Below are 20,124 nucleotides of genomic sequence, written 5' to 3'. Positions count from 1 at the left end.
CTGACTTCTTCCTGTGGGACTACCTGAAGGAAAAGGTATATGTGAACAAACCCCAGACAATTCAACAACTGAAGGAGGACATTCATACATAAATTAGGATTCTGCAGCCAGAAACATTAACAGTGTCATGGAACATGCTATAGAAAGGGCCACTCTTTGTGAAGCCAAAAATTGAAGGCATTTATGTGATGTCATTTTTTTAACTAATTTTAAAAAAAATCTCCAGGTTCTGTATTTCATTTTAACAAAGTTAATTTAGGATAAAGGTGGTTGGGAGCCTAAGGGGATGCTACAGTTTCTATATATAATGCTAGAAGCATCAGCAACAAGAGAGAGAAATTTTTGGCATTGGTTAGTGCTGCCTCACCAAAAGTTATAAACATTAGTGAGGCTTGGCTAACAGCAGATGATGTTACAGGGATAGAATGTGATGGTCTTAGTGTTTTCAGGGAGAAGAGAGTAAACAGAGCAAAAGGTGGCATACTGCTAATGATAGCAGATGAATTGCAGCCGACAAGAGTATCAGCCAGTTGGGCAGATGGTAGTTCTTTTGAGTTAATATGAGATGAGATTAAGGCCAATAAGACAAAATATAAAATTGGTTGCTGCTATAGGCCAGGGGCTGCCAAGGATGATGCATGTGGAAGACATGCATTAGCAGATTAGTGTGAGTGCAAGTCGAATAATTATTATGGGGAACTTCAACTTTGCAGACATAGATTGGAAGGAGGAAAGATCACATGTCAGGAAGGAAATAGAAATTATACACTTACTGAGAGATAATTACTTGAAGCAGAATGTGACAGAGGAGTCTTGGGGAACAAGAGTGTTTGATCTTGTTATAGAATCGGAAGACCCGTAAGATGACTACATTGCCTCCAGTTGGAGAAAATGATCATGGGTTTTGACTTGGAATGTAGCAAAACGTGGAAATTCCAGATTTCCAGAATTTAAAATTCCAGGAAATTCCAGAATCTTAAGAATATGTGGAACTACAAGGTAGGTGATATGATACACCTAGAAGGCAGCTTGAAGCAGTACTACGGCATAATGTTCTGCAAGGGGGGATAGTCAAGGGGTATCTGAGGCAGCAATATTACACTGTATACCAAGGTCAGGAGGTTAAATCGGGTAGGAGTTGGAAGGATGAGTAACATAATTAAGCAAGAACTGCAAAAAAAAAATTGTTGGAATGGTATATAAGAAGAAAGGTTGACCAATTAACTCATGAACAGTATAAGGAGCAGGCAAGAAAAACTGACCAGCATAGTAAGGAAGTCAAAATCAGATTATGAGAAAACGTTAAGTGAGAAGGTGAAAGGAAATCTGAAAGAGTTTTTTCATTATGTGGCAAGGAGGAGGAAGAATGTCTATGGAAGGATAACTCTAATGAGTTCAGATGATAGATACTGTTATGGCAGAGGTGACAGGGACTGGTGTGAGAACAGAGGTTGAGGAATTGAAGGTATTTAGGTTATTGCAAAATCTGAATGCAAATACAGTGGGATTTGATGGAATATTGGCTCACATTTTTAAAGAATGTGCAGGGGAACTGGTGATGCCTTTTGACTAGGCTGTTTTATTTAAGTCTCAGATCTGGCAAAGTTTCAGGAGAGTGGAAGCAGAGCAAAGTAATTCCTTTGCATAAAAGAGGATTTATGTCTGTGGCAGTAAATTATGCACGAATCTGTATCTCAGGAGTGGTGGTAAAAGTATCGGAAAAGTTGATAAAAAAAAAAAAAAAGAGACCTCAGCAATCTCTAGATAAGAATCTGATACTCCATCAGTGGCAGCATGACTTTATGAATGGTTGAGCATACCTTAGTACTTTACTAACTTTTTATAATAGAGTGACAGCTAAGTTGGATAAAGGGGATGGCTACATGATGATATTTTTGAATTTTGCAAAGGAATTTGACAGGATACCACATGGAACTCTGTTATGCAAACTGCAACAAATGGGGATGGATATGAAACTTGTGATATGGATAAAATGGTGTCTGATGGATAGATACTAAAAAGTAGTATATGGAGCAGCAAACAGGTTACATGCTGAACTACAAAGCTGGAAATTATGATCAACTTAGGAGAATACTATCTTTGGTCCCATGGTATCAATTACTGAATGGGAAAAATGTCAGTAATGCATGGGAATCTTTGAAAAAAGTGCTTAAATGAGGCGGTATCTGAATGCATTCCTAGTGTTTGAAGAATAAATAGGTTGGGAGTGAAATGGATATCCAGCCTTATTAAGCAAGAAATCCACAAGAAAAAGATGATATGGAAAATATATAAAGCTCAGGCCAAAAAAGTAACGAGTATTGTGCAGAAACTAAATCGGAGTATGAAAAGAAATTGGCTATGCAAGCCAATTAGGCAAATAAGGCAATCCAAAAGAAATTTATCAATATGCCACAAGTAAAAGAAAGAATGAATGTGGAAGAATAACTTTATTGAATGCAGATGGTACTAGAGTGTCCGAAGCTAATGAGATTGTTCACTTTACTAAGATATATCAATCAAGTGTATGTAACATGATGCACAGTGCTACTGCTGCATTGGATGAAGAGTTAGAGGTTCATGAAAATGAAGTTGAAGAGCTGTTGCATAACCTGGATAAGAATTTGTCTATAGGGACAGATGGAATATCAGCCTATTTGCTAAAGGAATGTTCAGCCGAATTTGCTATGCCTTCACATGTTTGTATAACTTGATTCTTAGCTCAGGAATAATACCACAGGAATGGAAGGAATGTATGATAGTTCCATTTTACAAGGGGTGTTGCAAAAACTGATGTGTCTGACTGGTGTGGTAGTGAAGATTTTAGAGAAGTTGGTAAGAACTGGCATACAGAAATGGGTAGACAAACATGTTTTACTCTGCAAGGAAAAGCATGGGAAGGTCATGTTTTAGCAATTTGCTCCTATTTTATAACAATGTTATGGCTGAGTTGGATAAAGGGAATGGATACACTATGATAATATTGGATTTTTCTAAGGCATTTCATAGAATACCACATGAAAGACTGTTGTATAAATTGGAGAATATAGGATTGGAATATAAACTCTTGATTTGGATCAGGGGATGGGATGGTTGACAGACAGATATCAAAAAGTGGTATATGGTGGGCATGAATCTGCCAGATTTAAGGTGACCAGTAGTATACCTCAGGGTTCAGTCCTTGGACCATTATAGTTTAATCTATACATTAATGCCATCAGGAAGGATCTAACATCAGATGTGCAATTGTTTGCCAATGATGCGAAGATAGGCAGGGCAATCAGTGATGCTACTGATATTCAGCAATTACAAAATGATTTGAATAGACTGGAAATTTGGGCAAATGAAAATGGCTGTCAATTTAATGTTCCACTGGCATATTATATTAGCAGGGTTATGCTGCAAGAAGCTGAAGAGGCAAGGGATCTTGGCGTGTTGGTGGATACGAATTTGAAGGTGAAAGGTCACAGCAAGAGTTGCAAATACAACTCTGAGGATAATTGCAATGTTGACATATAAGTAAGTAATTTTGCCTCTTTATGAGATTTTGATAAGACCACACCTGGATTATTGTGTGCAGATTTGGTCTTCTGGGTTCCAAGGGGATAAAGAAGCTGTGGAAAGGGTGCAAAGAAGAGTCACAAACTATATCTGAATTATGGGATTTAGATTATGAGGACAGATTGCAAATATGTGGATTGCAGACTCTGGTCTGCTATCCACAGTAGAAAGAGGGGTGATATGATAGAGGTCTATAAACTGTTGAATGGGTGTTATAGTATGATGAAATTTTTCGTTATATGGAAGGGGGGAGAGAACACGGGGATATCCATGGAAGTTAAATTTATTTGCAGACAAGAATGGGGTAAGAGCTATGTTTTTCTCTTCAGAGAGCAGTGAGTGGAATAATTTGCCCTTAGGGGTTAGTGAGTGCATCTAGTGTGAATGAATTAAAGGGAAGGTATGATAGCTGGTTTGGGTGATTTATAGCCTCACTCTATGAGTCCTTGACTCTCTGGAGGTCTCTGATAATAATAATAATAAAACCATTTACTATTAGAATATACACTTTACAGAAAAGAAAAAAAAAACTACAGAGCAATCCTCAATAGAAGATGCTCATGCTATCTCATAATATTCAAATATTGTTTTGCATGAAATTCCAGTTTTTATCACGATTTTTTTTTTTTTGAAACATTCTGTGTAACATAATTTGCCTAAGGCAAAGAAAAAACATAATGTTTTTATGGTATATTAAAAAAATATTCTGTAGAAACAAAATTTCAAAAAAAAAAAAAAATTCATGCTGTTCAGCCTCCTTCCTTCCTTCCTAAGGACAGAAAATATTATTAACCTTCATATCTAACTTTCATGATAAAGATAAGACCTTTTAACTTGAGACAACAACAGGTAATCTATTTGTAAAAAATACAATAATTTTAACTGATTGCTATTCCCTAAACAACTGAATACTTGGACCCAGAAATAAAAGACAGCAGTGGTTGGAATAATGAAATTGCAAAGAATAGAATAGCAAAGTATGGATATAGATAAGAGAATTATTATTTCATTTCATTTCTCGATAGGCAAAATGAAGTTATAGATTTCAGATACTGAAATGCGAAATATACACCATGAAAAGTATGAAATACAAAATTATAAAAAAGTGGATATTTATGTATATGTATGTATATATGTCACAGAAAAAGGTATGTGCAATTTTCTATTCCTTAGGCTACATATACTTTTTAGTACATCTACACTCATAATGCCCTAAGAATCCATGAGTAAATAGCCAATGACATTTAAACAGGGGTACTCCTAAACTGAAGCAGGCAAAATAGCTGTAATCATAATAGTGGATATTTATAATTCAGTTACTTTGAGCAGTCTTGGGTGGGGGAAGTAGTTGTGACCACGTAAGATAATTTCACCATGTACTTTACAATGGTTAAGAAACCGAATTAATATTAGTGAAATAAGCACACTACACATAATAATAATAATCTGTTTAATTTTTCAACTGGGAGTTCATTTGAAATACTACTAAATATAATTCTGTAATATTTTAAAAATTAGTCTTAAAATAAGAATGTAGTGTAATTTAACATAATGTCATGTTCAAAAAAAGCACAAAAGCAGAAAGAGTTGTTCACAAACCTCAACAGTATCTAAATTTAGATACTGTTTTTTAATTCTACTTGTCCACTATATGGAAAAGTGCAAGAAAACAAAAAAGTAATGTTTAAACCGTATTTATTTCAATAAGTATTGCTTGAGCATCTTTTCAGAATATTTTAAAATAATTTTTATTTTATTTTATTTATTTTAACACTGTGTTTTAGTAGCATTAAAGTTGAAAAGATTGTCTTCATCTTACTGGAAATCAGGGGTGTGAGGAAAGAGCAAGAAAATCAGTGTTTAAGGCATTTTTTATGGAAGATTTTGAATTTTTGAACATTGTGATGCCCATTAAATGAAGAGGCAAATAAAGCATAGTGCCACTCATTTACAAAACTCGATAAGATTTGATCATTAAAAGGAGGAATGCCAGTCAAATAGACCTCTCCTCCTGGTGGTAGTACTCTAGCATTCATGTAGAAATTTGGAGAAAAAATCAACCATCAGTTGTGTAAAAGGTGAAAAACAGATAATAAAGATTGCAGTTTACTAAGTAAGACCAGAAGTAATTATGTTCTGGTAATATCAAGATATGACTATCCAAGTATCTCCAAATCTCTCCTTGCCATATATTCAAAAGTTGTATTGTTGGCTAAGAAATCTAAGAATCTAAAGAAGTGAAATCCATACTGATTGTCACTGATTAATTAATGACCTCCAGTTGTGAAAGAGTTTGCTTTTGATGTCCCTTTCATTATTTTCAAACAAATGCTGATGAGAACAGTGGAATAGAATAGTTTGTTGTCTAACTCTTATCCTTTTTTGGGCTGAAGAGAAATTTTCCTGTGCTTTAGAGTGGATAGATGTTCAGGAAAGCTTGTACATACAATTTAAGAAAGGGATTAGTTATAGAATACAGTTGTCAGGTATGGTGAGAATGAGTTACCATAAGGACCAAAATACTTGTTAATAATCAAATTATTCAACTAAAAGAGCAGAGGTAGGCATTCAGGGAGCTGTTTGATATACTGGGGGAAGGGGGTGATTTATTCATCATCAGGATTTGAAGAAGAAGATTGATGGAGTTATCTTTTTCTTAGTCTTGGGGTGATGTGAGAGTGAAAGATAGAAGCATGGAGGGGCAGAAGTTACAATCAGTGATTTTGCAAGGATCAGAAGTTGTGACTTCTGATCCTTGCCAAAATCACTTGAGGTAGGTTTTCTGTGCTCTGTCCTTTCAAAGTTGGAGTTGGATTTTTTAATGTTATTTATTTATTGATATTATTTATCTTTACTGTTATCATGTTTTTTCCCCAACTGTTTTGAGCTGTATTGTGGGCTGAATGTGAAGCTAGATTCATCATACCATAAGCCATTCATGGTGTGGTGTGGTGAATATTCATTTATTTTTAACTGTCTTGACATACTTGTTGAAACAAGACTTCTAGTAGCCAGAGATTTTGAGTAATATGGAGTATAAAGACCTTCATTCCATCAAGAATTATTTCACTTTTTTTTTTTTTTTTTTTTCTAAAGGAATATTTGGATTGGAGAGCAGAAATACAAATCACATCATGGGAAAGAAAAGTAGAAAACATGAAGATTATCTGTTTGGCACCACTAATGAAAAAGGGCACAAGGTCTTCTCTTCAACCACTCAGCCACCACTAATATTAGTGGTTGTCGAGAGAAGAGTATTCTGTGTTTGTTAGCAGTGCTTTAGAAAATATAAAAATAAGGGTGAATCAAGTTTAATCCTTTATTCAAGTGTAAGCACACGTGGATACTTGGTATACTTCAACCTTGGTATCACCTCTGGGTCTGGCTCCCATTGAAGAGACCTCAGTAAAGCTCGAAACCGGTCTGGGTAGAGGGACCCTTCCCATAATGCATAGCATTATACATGTCCACAAGGAGATGTGCTTTACATTATGAGATACTAAGGAAAGTGATGAGAACTTAGTCCACCTTTGCCACAAGTTGCCCTAGTCCTGAAGATACTTCAGGTGCAAATTTGTTTGCTTACACTTGGATAAAGGATTAAACTAAATATATAATTTATAGTCTTACCAAGTGGAAAAAAACTTCCAAGAGTGAATCAAATCAGACCTGTCAAATAATAAGTCAATTTGGTATAAATTTCTATTAACTAGTGATTTTTAGTTTAATTAAATTTTTTTTTTTTTAAATAGAGGAACTGAAGAATATTTTGATGTCTCTGGCCAGGTGGACATTATCAATTCAACTTTAGGTAAAGCTCTAGGAGGAGCAGCAGGTATAATTCTTCTTCTTGGTTTTTTTTTCCCATATGTCATATTTGCATTCACAGTAAAATTGTATCTAAATTAGAGCAATTTGAAAATTAAAAAAGGCTTGAATGAATCATCTTGTCTCATCTGCCAGTGGACACCTCTCCAGGTTGGATTAATTCAACCACATTTGGAATATAGTTTGTTTTTATGATGCTGAAGGTCTTCATTTTAAATTCGGCTTAACTGGATTTATGTGAAGTGGGGAGAGGGGACTTTCTCTGTAGACATCTGTACAGGTTGCATCATTCAACTGATTTTAATCAAATGAATGAAATATAGCTGTTCCCAGTGGTGAGCTATGGAAATTTTAACAAAGGGCTCGCATCGTCGAGCAAAAAAAAAAGGGAGAAGGATAAATATGGCGCATGTGCTTATTTTATTTTCAAACTTGGGCTCATTCGTCATAGAGTCGAAACAATAATTCCAAATAATATGTACACTGCCGAATAGACTAATTTTTGTTAGGTTACCGTATGAGTTTATCGCTTAATATGCTTCAAAAAAAATAAAAAAGTAAACAAGAAGAACAAGGTGCTCGCAAATTTGAGAAAAATTTAACAAAGGGCTCGCACGAGCCCTTTATAGCTCACCACTGGCTGTTCCTGACATTGCTTAAGATCCTCTGTGAAATACAGCCCAAATGGTCTAAAATGATTGGAGTAAATGCTACCAACACCTCTGCTACTTATCCTACCATGTCTGCTACCAACACCTCTACTGGTTGAAAGTTTACATTGTTTAAGATTTCCTGAGAAATTTAGTCTAATTGGCTAAAATGAAGATGATTTGGAGGGGATTTCTTTCTCACATACAGAGGTTGAATAGGTTTGCAAATTTCAGAGTACCCTAACAATTTCTGTATTAGATCAAAATAGCATGTTGGGATGTAAAGGAGAGAGAGAAGAGAATCAGTTGCTGCAGATTCTCCTACATATTACATCATTCACTATTTCTACAAATTATTCCTCAACTCTTTTACTTACTTCATCTTAAAAAAGATTTTAAAAAATTAGCGAGAGAGTTAAGTGCCGAGTCAGTAGTAGATTGGCTACCATTTAGAAACTGCTATACTGGTGGATACTGTTGTTTTAGTTGAGAATGCAAATTCCTCTCTAAATGAGCAGCAATTACAATATTGCTAATTAGAAATAATATCATAGTGAGCAACTTGAAATTACAGGCAACCAATTTTTCTTTGACAGAGTCTGTTCACATAGGATTGTGGTGGGGTAGGGTGTGTGTGTATAGTTCTCAGTATCTGTATACTTCCAATCAGTGAATTGCAATTGACTTGTACTATAATGGATGGCATCATATGAATCCTGTGCATTAGGAAATACAAAGAGCATCTTAATGTGAAGTTAGCTCTGATCTCTCTCTCTCTCTGTATATGCAAGTAGGTTAGTTATGAATATATTTCACTTGTAGACTTTGCAAGTGAAATAGATGCTTAAGTAAAATATGTTTGAAATCAACAACAACCATGGGTTCAATGCTCGTAGGTATCTGATGCCATCTTTATGGTTGAAAACAAAACTATAATTTGACTCCCATTAATGAAACCATAATGAAGATTATCTACATTTGGCAGTGCAAAAACCCAGTATCTGTCTAGGCAATGCAGCTCATTGCATACTCCATTCTACTGTCCAAAAGGTGAAGATAGTTTTAAAATTTCATTACACAATCATAAAACTGTTATATATATATATATATATATATATATATATATAAAATTAAAATTTAACTGACTAGAACCCGAGAAAGTATAACAAAAACCTTTAATAAATCACGACTAGTTTCATCGGTGTTCCGACTTCTTCAGATGAGTAAGAAATAACATAAGACTTATAAAAATAACAAGGTAAAAAACATGGACTTTCCAGCTTAATAAAAAGAAGCAGAATAGTAACAGTCATGTTTGAATAGGTGACCGCATGCTACTGTTGACATGAGTTGAATGTGTGTGACAGCTAATTTTAGAGCGCCAGTATTGGATTACTGCGCTATGGGAATCGGGCAAATTGTAGCTTAGATTGTTGTTGAAGTGTGAAGGGTCCAGAACTATTTCTTTTGATTCTATAATTCATCTTTCAAATTCATCCTTGCATATATATAAATTGGTTGTGTGGTCCCAATCAACTTGGTGTGGCTGTTCTTCGAGGTTAGCGTTTGCGGAGAAGAGAACATGACTGGAAAGGGCGCTCGCTCGTGTTCTACTGTAGGAGATGTCACATCTATGTTCATGAAGACGGAGTGAAACAGATTTTATATTTATATTGAATTATTGATATTGAATGTTGTCATTTGTCATGAGTTGCTGTTTCTGTTTTCTGAGTTCCGTTTGTTTTACGTGCGCAAAGTGTGAACTTTTGTATTTATGACACTAATATAAACAAATTTTTAATATGTATTTATAATTTCTATAAATAATTTACAAATTTTTTGTCCATATTTATAATGGGAAACAGTGTTGATGATCAACAGAATTTCCCGTTTTCTGCCAGTGCTTTTTCAGATTTTATGATTATAGACAAATGAGGTTGAAACCTGTATATAATAAGCAAGTAAAACAAGTTATTTCAAGTCCACGTGTTTTATGTTCTAGTTCATGCCAGAAAAATAATAATTTTCCAAGTGATTACTTTTTCAGATTTCTGTGCATATTATATGGCTGTATTTAAAAATAACATAATATGAGCAAATGTGATTTTTAAATACAGCCATATAATATGCACAGAAATCTGAAAAAGTATTCACTTGGAAAATTATTATTTTTCTGGCATGAACTAGAACATAAAACACGTGGACTTGAAATAACTTGTTTTACTTGCTTATTATACACAGGTTTCAACCTCATTTGTCTATAATCATAAAATCTGCAAAAGCACTGGCAGAAAACGGGAAATTCAGTTGATCATCAACACTGTTTCCCATTATAAATATGGGTAAAAAATTTGTAAATTATTTATAGAAATTATAAATATATATTAAAAATTTGTCTATATCATCATCATCATCATCAAATTCCTGCTATGTACCCTCAAGGGGTGTACAGGATATGATAGTACTACATGAAAAAAATTACATCATTATTAATTTCCTATCTACAATTTTCCTCCAAATCAGTCTGTTACTTGTCAAGACTCCAACATTATCAGTTCTTATATTCTATCGTCTAAAGCACTTTGTACCGCATCAATCCACCTATATCTTGGTCTTCCTCTGGGTCGTTTTGCTGCCAACCTGGCAGAGAACACTTGTTTTGCTAATCTTTCCTCGCCCATTCTGTTTAAGTGACCATACCACCTGAAATTAGCTCTGCTAACGGATTCCTGGATGCTGACAATGTCAAGTTCTTTCCTAATATCCTCATTTTTAATATGATATTGCCATTGATGCCATCTGTTCACGCCTATAATCTTTCTCAGGACTCTCATATCTGCGGTCTCTAGTCTTTGGTCAAGTGTTTTACTTCTGACCCAGCTCTCAAATCCATAAGTTAAAACTGGTTTGAACACTGTCTTGTATACAGCTAATTTAGTGTTCTGACTAATTTCTCTCTTATTCCATATGAATTTATTCAATTGACTTCCCACCATACCAGCTTTGCTGATTCTGTTGTCTATTTCTATATTTAATTTACCATCTTCAGTAAAAATCGTGCCTAAATAGCTGAAATGTTTTACTTGTTCCACAGGTTCTCCATTCACAACACAGTTGATATTTTCAATGATTCTGCCTATTTTCATTGTCTTTGTCTTTTTATTGCTGACCTTCATACCATATCTATTACAACAGCTATTCAATTTAGTCAGAGAATCTTGCAGACTTGTAGCGGATTTATTTAGAAGTATAACATCATCCACATAAAGCAAAGAGCTGACATTAACATCTCCAATTTTGATATCATGTTTAATACCACTTCATAATGTGATCCATATAGATAATGAATAACAGAGGGGATAATGTACATCCTTGTCTCATACCAGATTTAACATTAAACCATCTTCCTGTACTTCCTTCAATTCTAACTGCTGACTTACAACTCAAATAAAGACTAAGTATTGCTTGATATAATGCCCCATCGACACCATATAACTGCAGCGTATTGAATAGCTTCTGTATTGGCACCTTGTCATATGCCTTTTCCAAATCGACAAAACTTAAATACAGATCTTTGTTATATTCCCATTCTTTCTCGACTATTTGTCGTAAAGTGAAGATCTGATCCTGACAGCCTCTATTTGGCCTGAATCCAGCTTGTTCTTCACCAAGCTTTTCTTCCACAATTCTTCTCAACCGTTTCTCAAGTATACTTGCATAGATCTTGCCAGGAACACTCAGTAGGGAAATACCTCTGTAATTCTCACATGCAGTTTTATTTCCCTTTTTATATATGGGTGCTATGAGAGCTCTACTCCAATCATCAGGAATTCGTCCCTCTGTCCAGGCTTTCTGAACTATGCAGTGCAGCCACTGTAAGACTCTTATACCACCATACTTCAGAATTTCTGGTCGAATATCATCTACTCCCACTGCATTTCCACATTTCAAGCCTTTGATGGCTTTTTCTACTTCAAGTATGGATATGTATTCCTGACTGCATGCTTGGTCAGTGTTTTTTACCATTGTGCTATCATCACTGCGTATTTCATTTAGCAGTTTTTCAAAGTAATTACTCCATACTTCAAGGATATCTTTTTCTCCCGTTTTCATTTCACCTTTATCATCTCTAATTCCTTTTACGGCACTCTTTCCTCCATTCTTAAGCTTCTTCAACAACCTCCAGAATATTTTGCCACCTTCTTGATATTTATTTTCTATATTCTTGCCAAAGTCCTCCCATGACTTTTGTTTAGCTAGTTTTACACAGTGTTTAGCATTCTTGCATTTGTCTCTATATTCTCTAAGAGCACAAGCTGACTTATTTGACAGGAACTTTTGGTATTCTTTCTTCTTTTCCTTCACTGCCTCTTTAACTTCCTGTGTCCACCAGGGAGTTCTGATTTTTTTATCCTTACAGACAACCTCACTACATGCCTCTCTGGCAGAATCAATCAATGTTTTCTTCAGAGTTTGCCACTGAATCTCCAAGGTTTGATTCCTGTACTCAAACTCTTTCATTTTTTCTTCAATAATCTTTGTGTATTTTAGTCTACAGTTCATATCTGAGAGCTGCTCAACTTTTATTCGCTTTAAAATTTTCTTACATGTTATTCTTTTCAATATGAAATTCAATTTTATCCTGCTCAAGACTAAATAGTGATCACTTCCAATTTCAAATCCTCTGTACACTCTCATGTCCTGCACCAAGGAGAAAACATCACTATCAACAATAACATAGTCAATGAGACTTTTCTTATTCCTAGCCTCTTCTCTCCATGTGAATTTGTGCACATTTTTATGTTGGAACATGGTGTTAGTAATAACCAGTCCATGTCCTGAGCAGAAATCCAACAGATATTTGCCATTATTATTAGCTTTGCTCTTTTCTCCAAATTTTCCCAAAATATTTTTGTATGTCTCAACCATTTCCTACTCTGCTATTTAGATCCCCAACAAGGACCAACTTTTCATTTTTCATTGTGTCAGTTGCTTTTTCTAAAGCCTCAAAAAAGTCCTCCACTTCTACCTTAGTAGAACCTTCTGTGGGACCAAGGCACAAATAAGTCTCATTGTCCAGTTCCCCATGCTCATATTTGCCCACATTACTCTACTTGAGACTGACTGCCATTCAAGAAGATTAGCCTCGTATTTAGTGTTAAATACTATGGCTACTCCTTCTTTTCCTTGATTGTCATTGCCTGAATATAACATTTTGTATTTATTGCTCAGAAAGATCTCACCAGTTTTGGTCTTTTTTGTTTCAGTCACCCCTATTATGTCGATCTGGTACTTATCTAATTCCTCAGCCAACTCCATTTCTTTGCCATTCAGGCTTCTTATGTTGATAGTACCGATCTTTAACTCTGGTGATGTTGAGTTGGGGTTTGTTTTCATATTTGTTCCAGTAGCTGACTTTTCGCTGTTTGCCCTGTTTCCCTGGCGAAAGCAACAGGGGCCTTGTTTAACTGGGTGACGCCCCAGCCGGCATGAAATTTTGTCATGTTGTACCATCATTTTTTTTATTTTGGTTTAACCAATAAGAATACAATTTGGTCGGCTAAATCCCAAATTGCCAGCCCATCCTCGTCCGTTCAGTATCCAAGTAGATACCCAACAGGGTGCACCACGAGAAGGTGAGGATTGGACATTAGGTCAGAAGCCCTGGTCGGTTCTCCGCATTCCTTTAAAGGATATGTGGAGGTCTCTCAGTTATACAGCTTGGACCCTTAAGCACCCCATTTGTCTATGTTAGTGTCATAAATACAAAAGTTCACACTTTGCGCACGTAAAACAAACAGAACTCAGAAAACAAAAACAGCAACTCGTGACAAATGACAGCATTCAATTGGTTTGCATCAGTCACAACGACTGTTGACTTTTGGGTGCTATTGTCTCAGTGCCCACCCTGCCTTGCCTTCTGGGCCATTTAAAAACACTAGAATGCTATGAATTTGACACGCTGGGCTCAAAGGTATCTGTATTTGTGACCGCACACTCATGCTATTAAAGCAAATGTGATGCAATGTTTACATGCTGAAAAGTGTCTTCTTCATTAAGCATTAGTATATTTTGTTTAATTTTAGGAATCACATGAAGCCAGGAAACAGTTAGGGGAGTCTTTAACAGGAATAAATGCAAAAATCTATGAAGCCTTTTGGCTCTTTATTTTATCAAAAATGTAATGCCGATGATGTTGCTATTTCCTAGGGGTGCACCACACACCTAGCACACCCAGAATATTTGTCCCTGATATATATATATGTGTGTGTGTGTGTGTGACATTTATTTCGAGTATACATACTCAAAAATAAAACATTACTTTTGAGATATTGTCTATATCATGATGACAATTCACAAACTTTTGTTTTAAATGAAAATTCTACCAAAGAACTTGAAATTTGTGTGGCATATACATTGGCAAATTGCATAATCAAGCAAGGTCCTACCAGATGCAGCATACTTGTGAAACATGGCTCGGCATGAATGTGTTATGTAACTTTTATGTTTCTATCATCTCTCTCTCTCTGGATCTTTCACATCTCTAACAGATCCAGGTCATTAGATTTGTGCAAAATTGTCAAATGGGACCACATCAAAGCCTTCGTCTTCTTTTTCTTCTAGCTTTTTTATAACCATTTATGGTTTTAGGCCTCCTCCATTTGCCTCCTTCTTTCTCTGTTGAATACTTCCTGATGCCAACATTCTCCAGCCATCTCCACTAGGTCATCCTTCCATCTTCTCTCTGGTCATCCAGGCATTCGTCTCCCTTCATATGGATGGCACTGAGTGATTGTCCATCTATCACTGTTCATCTGTACAGTATGTCCTGCCTATCTCCATTTTAATTTTAAAATTTCTTTCCTTATGCCCAACACTTTTGTTTTTTTTTGATGTTTTGCAGTTCGATGTTTATCATGAATCTCTCCATTCTGCACTCAGTTTTCCTTATTCTCTCCAGTATTTGTTTGGTTATTGGCCATGTCTCTGATTCATGTGTCATAATTAGGGTAATGAATTGGCTGAAAAGTTTGACTCTATTTTCTAGTTTTATTTTACTGCACAGAATTTTTTTAAGTTGAAAACCAAAAGCAATCCAGCCTAGCTGAATTCTTGTTTTTATTTCTTCATAAATGCTTCTTTTTTCTCATGGAAAGGTTCTACCAAGGTATACATATTCTTGTATTTGCTCTATTTTGTTATTGTCTTCTGCTATTTGGTTTCCTTTGTTTGTCACCCTTTTAGTTTTTTCATAGTTTATGTTTAATCCTACTTTATATGAGACTGTGTTTAGTTCATTTAGATTTCTAGTTCTCATGTGTTGTTTGTTATACATCATCAGCATATCATAAATAATTTAGATTTTTTAACATTAATATTAATGTTGAATAATTTGGGTGAAATAGTATATGTCCTTGGCATATTCCTTTATTTATTTGAAATGAGCTGTTGTGTTCATTTATAAGGATAATATTAGCAGTTGCTTTTTCATATATTTTGTTTATTTAGCTGTATATAATTTTCATATTGATGCACCAAAGAAGAAGAAGAAGAAAACTTAGGTACACAAATTAGTTGTATTCTCTGCATTTTTCTCTTAGCTATGATTGATTGATTGTGCTAAAATCCCTTTCTGAATCCAACTTGTTCATTAGATTCAGTTTCATCCAATAATCTTGTGATTCTGTTTGTTATTATTTTTATAAATATAATAGTTTATGTACTTGTAACTGCAAGCTTATGGGTCTGTAATTTTCTATCGTTTCTTCTGAACAAGAGTATCAGAATAGCATTATTCCAGCTGTTTGGTATATTTTTTCTGTTTTAGGCATTTATTAAATAGATTTTTTAGTTCTTCTGTTAATATTTCTCCTGCTGCTTTCACCATTTTTAGTGTAATTCCATCATATGGCATTTTATGATTTTCATATCTTTCGTTGCAATTTCAAAATTTTGCATTTCTGGAATACTTTCTTATATACATGTTCTTCTGGCTTCAAAGTGCTTGTGGTGTTATACAATTCTGAGAACTCTTGTCCAGCCCTTTCTAGTGCCCTTTTTTATCTTTTGATATCTTGTCCATTTTCATCTAATAATAGTATTTTTTTTTTCTAGTGTGAGATTGTTTCATAGCAGTTGACCCTTGAAGAATGTGGGTTTGAACTATGTGGGTCCACATATACGTGTTTATTACCGTAAAATATACATAAATCTACTATAAAAAAGTTAAAATTTATCAAAAGTTATGCACACAAACACTAACAGACCGTGCATAGCCATTCGCAATCGAGAGAAATGTAAAGAAACTTAAAGATGTATTATTAAATCATAACTGCATAAAATAACTGTTATTAATTACTTAAATGAACTAATTTACATAAAATAAAAATTATAACAATTCATTCATTAGTGCATAGACTAGGCTACTGCAAAGCAGTGATATTGCTGCTGCTTCATTATCAATGCATGAATCATTATATCTTTAAATAAATATGAATAATTTCTTTTTCATATTATCTATGCATTTTTAATGTCTAGTGTTAGTAATATGTATAACATCTACAGAGTGTTTTGTATCATATAAAACAATACTGATGTAGGTACTGACAGACATACGATTCATCTTGTAAACAGATGACATGAACTTATTGATAAATACAGTACAGTATTATAAATGTATTTTCTTTTCCAATCAACAGTAGGTATTAGTAGTTAAGTGTTTGGGGAGTCAAAAGTTATATGCAGATTTTCAATCAATGTGGTGGGGTAGGCACCACTAACCCCTGCATTATTCAAGGGTCAATTGTACTTTTATATTTTTCTTGTTATCTATTGTTTCTTGTATCATTTTATCTTTTCTTTTCTTTTTTTGGTTGTTTTATTTATTTCTGTAAGGCGTACCGTGTTTCTTTTTCCTTCTACATATTTTTTTTTCTCTGTTTTTATTTTTAACCTTTTTTTTTTTTTTTTTTCCAATCTTATGTATTCCTTCTGTGATGATGATTAGATTTAGACTTTCCTGTATATTATCCATTTGTGTATTTCTGTTTTCATTCATGCTATTTCTTTGATAATATAATTTTTTTTTGCTATTTCTTGATATAATTTTTGTTGGCTACTAATGTGTCATCATTTATCTTTACATATTTTGTTTTATTCTGTTTCATTCTGTAATTTTTTCCTTCTGTTGTTATTTTTCCCTCCAATTCTGTGGTCACTTCCTATGCCTATTTAATTGATAACCAAAACATCTTTAAATATTCTTACATGAAATGATAAAATACAATCTATTTCACTTTCTGTTTGTCCATTTAGACTAATCTATATCCATTTTTGATTTGATATTTAACTAAATTCTTGTAAAATGTGTTCAGAGCATTCAATGGTTTTTCACAATGAAGTTCAGCCTTATATTTCCTCTCTTATTTCATTCTCCTATGCCGTTTTTTTCCTATAAACTTTTGAAGTTCATTTTTATTTTTTCCCAGTGTTGCATTAAAATCTCCCAACACTGTGAAACCTTGTATTGGACATTGTGTCATAGAATCCTTCTACTTCTTCATAACTGCTGGTTGGTGCATATATTTGTATTATTTTAATTCTTTTCTGTTATGATGTTTGTACTATGATATGTTACTTGATCTGATATTCCTGCATATTTAGAAAACTTGTTTACTACAATTTTGTTTATGAGAAAACCCACTTTTCTGTTCTTGATATCATCTGGTCCTTTCCAGTAAAGTACATTTCCCAATTTTAGTGTTATGCATTCATGAGGGAGGAATTGAATCTAGCAATTCAAAAGATGAAAGAAGGAAAATCGCCTGTAATAGATGGTATACAGATAGAACTTATAAAGAATATAGGTGAAAAAGGTATGGAAGTGTTATGGCAAATTATTAACGGAATTTATGAAGGACAAGAATTACTAGAGGAGTATAGAAGATCAATTTTTATCCCCATTCCAAAAAAGATGGGAGTTTTAGACTGTAACAATTTTAGAACGATGAGTTTTATAACTCACACAGCAAAAATTCTGGTGCAAATAATTTTAGAGAGAATTAGGAATAAAATAGAAAAAGAAATGAATGAGGAACAGTTTGGATTCAGAACCAACAGAGGAACTAGAGAGGCTATAACTTGTCTAAGAATTATTGGGGAGAAAACACTAAACCATGGTGGAAAGTTGTTTTGGGGATTTCTAGATTTTGAAAAGGCATTTGATACAGTGAAACATGAAAGGCTTTTTGACATTCTAGAAAATACCGATATTGACTCTTATGACTTGGAAATTTTAAAGAGATTATATTGGTCACAAATACCGTCAGTATATGTAAATGGAGAGGAAACAGGAGAATTCCCAGTGGAGAGAGGAGTCAGACAAGGATGCAAGTTATCACCATTATTGTTTAACTTGTATAGTGAACAAATGTTTAGAGAGGCACTTGAGGATGTAGAAGAAGGAATAAAAATAAACGGAAGAATCATTAATAACTTAAGATATGCGGATGATGTAGTGGTGATGGCAGAAAGTGAAAATGGGTTACAACAAATTATTCAAAGAATTGAAAACTCTTGTAAAGAGTATGGACTAAGAATTAACACAAAAAAGACCAAGATAATAATAATAGAATAATAGGAGATAATGTAAAAATAAGATGTGGAGGAAAGATTTTAGAAGTGTGAAAGATTTCAATATTTAGGTAGCTGGATCTCAGAGAAAGGAACTTCAGAGTTGGACATTAGAAATAGAATTGGCAACGCTAAATCAGCATTTATGGAAATGAAGAGAATTTTAATAAACAAGAACACTAAAATAGGCATTAGAATTGGAATAGTTAAAGCAACAGTTTGGAGTATTGCAAGTTATGGAAGTGAGTCATGGACACTCAGAAAGAGAGATATGGAAAGAATTAATGCATTGGAAATGTGGTGTTATAGAAAGATGGAAAAGATTAGCTATACTGAAAGAATATCAAATCCAGAAGTTTTAAGATGAGTTGAGATGGAAAGAACACTGCTAAAGAATATTATGCAAAGAAAGACCAGATTTGCAGGACATCTTCTGAGAGGTTCTTCAGGACACCTGACAAGAACTATATTACAAGCGAAAGTTGAGGGGAAGAGAAGACATGGAAGACCAACTAGAGAGTGGTTTAATGACATCGTGGAATGGACTGGTTTAAGAATGATGGAAGCGACAGACAGAGAAATGGACAAGAGCTACTCATCTGCTGTAACCCTCTTGCTAGAGGATGCTACCGGACGATGATGACGACGATGCATTCTTCTAATTTTCTTTTCAATTTGACTTAGTCGTATTATATCCCATTTCATTTAGCTTATTTCATATTTGAGTTCTGCTGTCTTTTCATCATCTGCTAATGTTAAAGATACCAAGAAATTTTATAAACTTGGTTTTAATCCTTTTTTCCCAAGTAAGCAAACAAGCAAGTAACTAATTTTGCACCTGAAGTATTTTCATGTCTGAGGCAACTCGTGGCAAAGGTGGCATAAGCTCTGATCACTTGCCTAAGTATCCCATAATACACAGCACATATCCTTATGGACATCTATAATGCTATGTATTATGGGAAGGGTCACTACCCAGACCGGTTTCGACCTTTATCGAGGTGCTGTTTGAGTGAAGACCTCTCTAAACATTATTCTGTCCCCCAGACAACTCCCTATGAGTGACAGAAGGACCATCCAACTCAGCAGTGGCTCCACTCAGTGACAGGCTCACTCCACCACCAAGCAGAGCCATAATCTCAGTGGTGGCCCCACTCAGAGATAGACAAAAACCCATCCCCAAGCTGAGCCTCTCACATCTCAGGGAAAGCAACCTCTTCTGCACAAAAGCACATCAGTGGGATCCAGACTCAAAGGTGGTGATACCAAGGTTGAAGTAATGCCGAACTTTTATTTACCTATACGAGTTGCCACAAGGTGCTTTGACCTTATTAAATAAAAATCTCTAGATGAGAGAAAGATATAGAAAGTTTTTTACCTTGGGTTATACGTTAAAGATACCAAGAAATTTTATAAACTTGGTTTTAATCCTTTTTTCCCAAGTAAGCAATCA

At 34.5% G+C, this 20,124-nt stretch overlaps 1 protein-coding gene across 1 annotated transcript in view; it reads left to right on the top strand.

Moving 5' to 3' along the window:
• Positions 1-20,124, top strand: part of Gcat (Glycine C-acetyltransferase) — a 443,581-nt gene that overhangs the window by 209,444 nt on the left and 214,013 nt on the right. The window contains exon 7 of the mRNA XM_090401262.1: positions 7,314-7,396. Within this exon, the coding sequence (XP_090257388.1) occupies positions 7,314-7,396 (83 nt within the window). The remainder of the gene's footprint in view (positions 1-7,313; positions 7,397-20,124) is intronic.

This window comes from Typopeltis vanoorti, chromosome 12 (genome assembly GCF_054136105.1).
Source record: "Typopeltis vanoorti isolate ZY-2024b chromosome 12, IOZ_Tvanoo_1.0, whole genome shotgun sequence".
In the NCBI taxonomy this organism is placed as follows: Eukaryota; Metazoa; Arthropoda; class Arachnida; order Uropygi; family Thelyphonidae; genus Typopeltis; species Typopeltis vanoorti.
The sequence above is the reverse complement of the archived record's forward strand: the minus strand, read 5'-3'. Positions and strand labels throughout refer to the sequence as shown.